Genomic DNA, 2,971 nt, shown 5'->3' on the forward strand with positions numbered 1-2,971 from the left:
TCTCACATGCCGTTCCTAACTGAAGTGTATAGACTTTCACATGCTGTTCCTAACTGAAGTGTATAGACTTTCACATGCTGTTCCTAACTGAAGTGTATAGACTTTCACATGCTGTTCCTAACTGAAGTGTATAGACTTTCACATGCTGTTCCTAACTGAAGTGTATAGACTTTCACATGCTGTTCCTAACTGAAGTGTATAGACTTTCACATGCTGTTCTTAACTGAAGTGTATAGACTTTCACATGCTGTTCCTAACTGAAGTGTATAGACTTTCACATGCTGTTCCTAACTGAAGTGTATAGACTTTCACATGCTGTTCCTAACTGAAGTATGTGTCCAGCGAATATCAACACACATAAACCACTTCAAATGGAAACAGCTGTGTCCACGTTTGTGTTTGGTGACAAACAAGAGCACAGTTATGGGCCTTAAGATCACGTTCTCTACAGAACAACACTATAGTGGACAGATCTTAGTGAATCACTAGAAGTTACTAGCAGGTGAGGGCATATCCAGCCAACAGCCCAAACAAGCTCCAGCTAGCCGTTTTTTCAATCTGTGCGTGTTTGTGCGTCTCCAGATATGAGTCAGCTGGCCATCCCAGTAACGCTGAATGACATCCCTCCGGCCATCGCTGAGATGCTGGACGACGAGGACCAATGGGACTTTAACATCCTAGAGCTGGAGGCCGCCACCTGTATGAGGTATAGAGGGAGGAGAGGGGAGAGGGGGGCGGAGAGAGAGAAGGAAGAGAGAGAGAGACAGGAGCTGGAGGCTGCCACCTGTATGAGGTATGAAGGGGAGAGGGAGGAGAGGGAGAGGGAGAGGGGGCAGAGAGAGAAGGAAAGAGAGAGAGGACAGGAGCTGGAGGCTGCCACCTGTATGGAGGTATGAAGGGAGAGGGAGGAGAGGGAGAGGGGGATGGAGAGAGCGAGAGGACAGGAGCTGGAGGCTGCCACCTGTGATGAGGTATGGAGGGAGAGGGAGGAGAGGGAGATGGGGGTGGAGAGAGCGAGAGGACAGGAGCTGGAGGCTGCCACCTGTATGAGGTATGAAGGGAGAGGGAGGAGAGGGAGAGGGGGCTTGAGAGAGCGAGAGGACAGGAGCTGGAGGCTGCCACCTGTATGAAGTATGGAGGGAGAGGGAGGAGAGGGAGAGGGGGTGGAGAGAGCGAGAGGACAGGAGCTGGAGGCTGCCACCTGTATGAGGTATGGAGGGAGAGGGGGGAGAGGGAGAGCGGTTGGAGAGAGCGAGAGGACAGGAGCTGGAGGCTGCCACCTGTATGAGGTAAGGAGGAGAGGGAGGAGAGGGAGAGGGGTGGAGAGAGCGAGAGGACAGGAGCTGGAAGTGGTGATGAGTAAGAGAGGGATAGGTTGTTAGGGGGCTAAGGGATAGGGAAGATAGAGGTTACTATACACTCAGTGTAATATGAACACCTGCTCTTTCCATGACATACACTGACCAGGTGAAAGCTATGATCCCTTATGGATGTCACCTGTTAAATCCACTTCAATCAGTGTAGATGAAGGGGAGGAGACAGGTTAAAGAAGGATTTCTTAGTCTTGAGACAATTTAGACCTATATTGTGTGTGTGCCATTCAGAGGGTGAATGGGCAAGACAAAGTATTTAAGTGCCTTTGAACAGGGTATGGTAGTAGGTGCCATTTGTGTCAAGAACTGCAGAGCTGCTGGAGTTTTTCACGCTCAACAGTTTCCCATGTATATCAAAAATGGTCCACCATCCAAAGGTCATCCAGCCAACTTGACACAACTGTGGGAAGCATTGGAGTCAACATGGGCCAGCATTCCTGTGGAATGCTTTCGACACCTTGTAGAGTCCATGCCATGACGAACTGAGGCTGTTCTGAGAGCAAAAGAGAGGCTGAAGCTCAATATTAGGAAGGTGTTCCTAATGTTTGGTGTATTCAGTGTACACCAATACAGAAGGGAAAGAACATCCTCCCTCTATCACTCATCTACCTCCCTGTCCGCTCTCTGTCATCCCCACAGACCTTTGACCTACCTGGGCTTGAAGATCTTTGCTCGCTTCAGTGTGTGTGAGTTCCTGAGCTGCAGTGAGGCTACGCTACGCTGCTGGCTGCAGGTCATAGAGGCTAACTACCACGCCTCCAACTCCTACCACAACTCCACCCACGCCGCTGACGTCCCACACGCTACTGCCTACTTCCTACGCAAGGAGAAGGTCAAGGTATACCAAACACACATACCAGCATACACACACAGTATCAGTTTTCTTTGCTTGGCAGGAGGTGAATGTATGTCAGTGACCAGTGAGAGTTGGAATGGGGATGTTTTTATAGCTTCGGTCTTGTTCTCATATTTGACTCAGTCAATAAGTGTTTTGCCTTGAGGGCATTGAGATCCTCATACTTTCCCTCTCTTTTCTCCCTGCTTCTCCACTCCAATAAATATCTCCTCTCCTTGTCATAAAGTGAACATTTGCTAGTGATTATTATTATTAGTTGTGCTTGCATGGCGTGCATTATTTGGTATTATTCATTTGTTGAGTATGAGGTTATGCTGAGAGTGTCCAAGTTATGCTCTAATGGTACAAAGTCAGGTGCAGGAGAGCAGTGAGTTGTGATCAGGCGCCCTTTTATTTGGCAACAGCACAAAAGACAGACGCAACTGTGTCCAAAATCCTCCAGGTAAAAGTCAATAAGTGCAAAAACACTCACAAATATACAAATGTATGACAAATACATACAACGGGTCACACAAAGACATGGGGGAACAGAGGAATAAATACATGCAGTGTGATTAGGGAATGTAAACCAGGTGTGCACGGAACAAGACAAAACAAATGGAACAAATGAGCAAATGGGGCGGCAATGGCGAGAAAGCCGGTGATGTCGACGTGCGAACGCCAATCCCGAACAAGGAGAGAGGAGCGGACTGCGGCGAAGTCGTGGACAGAGAGAGACTAGGCAGTATTTATATTTTATGCA

At 48.5% G+C, this 2,971-nt stretch overlaps 1 protein-coding gene across 1 annotated transcript; it reads left to right on the forward strand.

Annotated features, from left to right (window-relative positions):
• Positions 1–582: 582 nt before the first annotated feature.
• Positions 583–2,211, forward strand: LOC127920608 (high affinity cAMP-specific and IBMX-insensitive 3',5'-cyclic phosphodiesterase 8B-like; the record flags this gene model as incomplete). Its single annotated transcript, XM_052504646.1, has 2 exons — positions 583–706; positions 2,013–2,211. Coding segments are annotated over 2 exons (323 nt in total), but the record flags the coding sequence as incomplete, so codon positions are not given.
• Between the last annotated feature and the right edge of the window lie 760 nt (positions 2,212–2,971).

This window comes from Oncorhynchus keta, unplaced genomic scaffold, assembly GCF_023373465.1.
Source record: "Oncorhynchus keta strain PuntledgeMale-10-30-2019 unplaced genomic scaffold, Oket_V2 Un_contig_20060_pilon_pilon, whole genome shotgun sequence".
Lineage (NCBI taxonomy): Eukaryota > Metazoa > Chordata > Actinopteri > Salmoniformes > Salmonidae > Oncorhynchus > Oncorhynchus keta.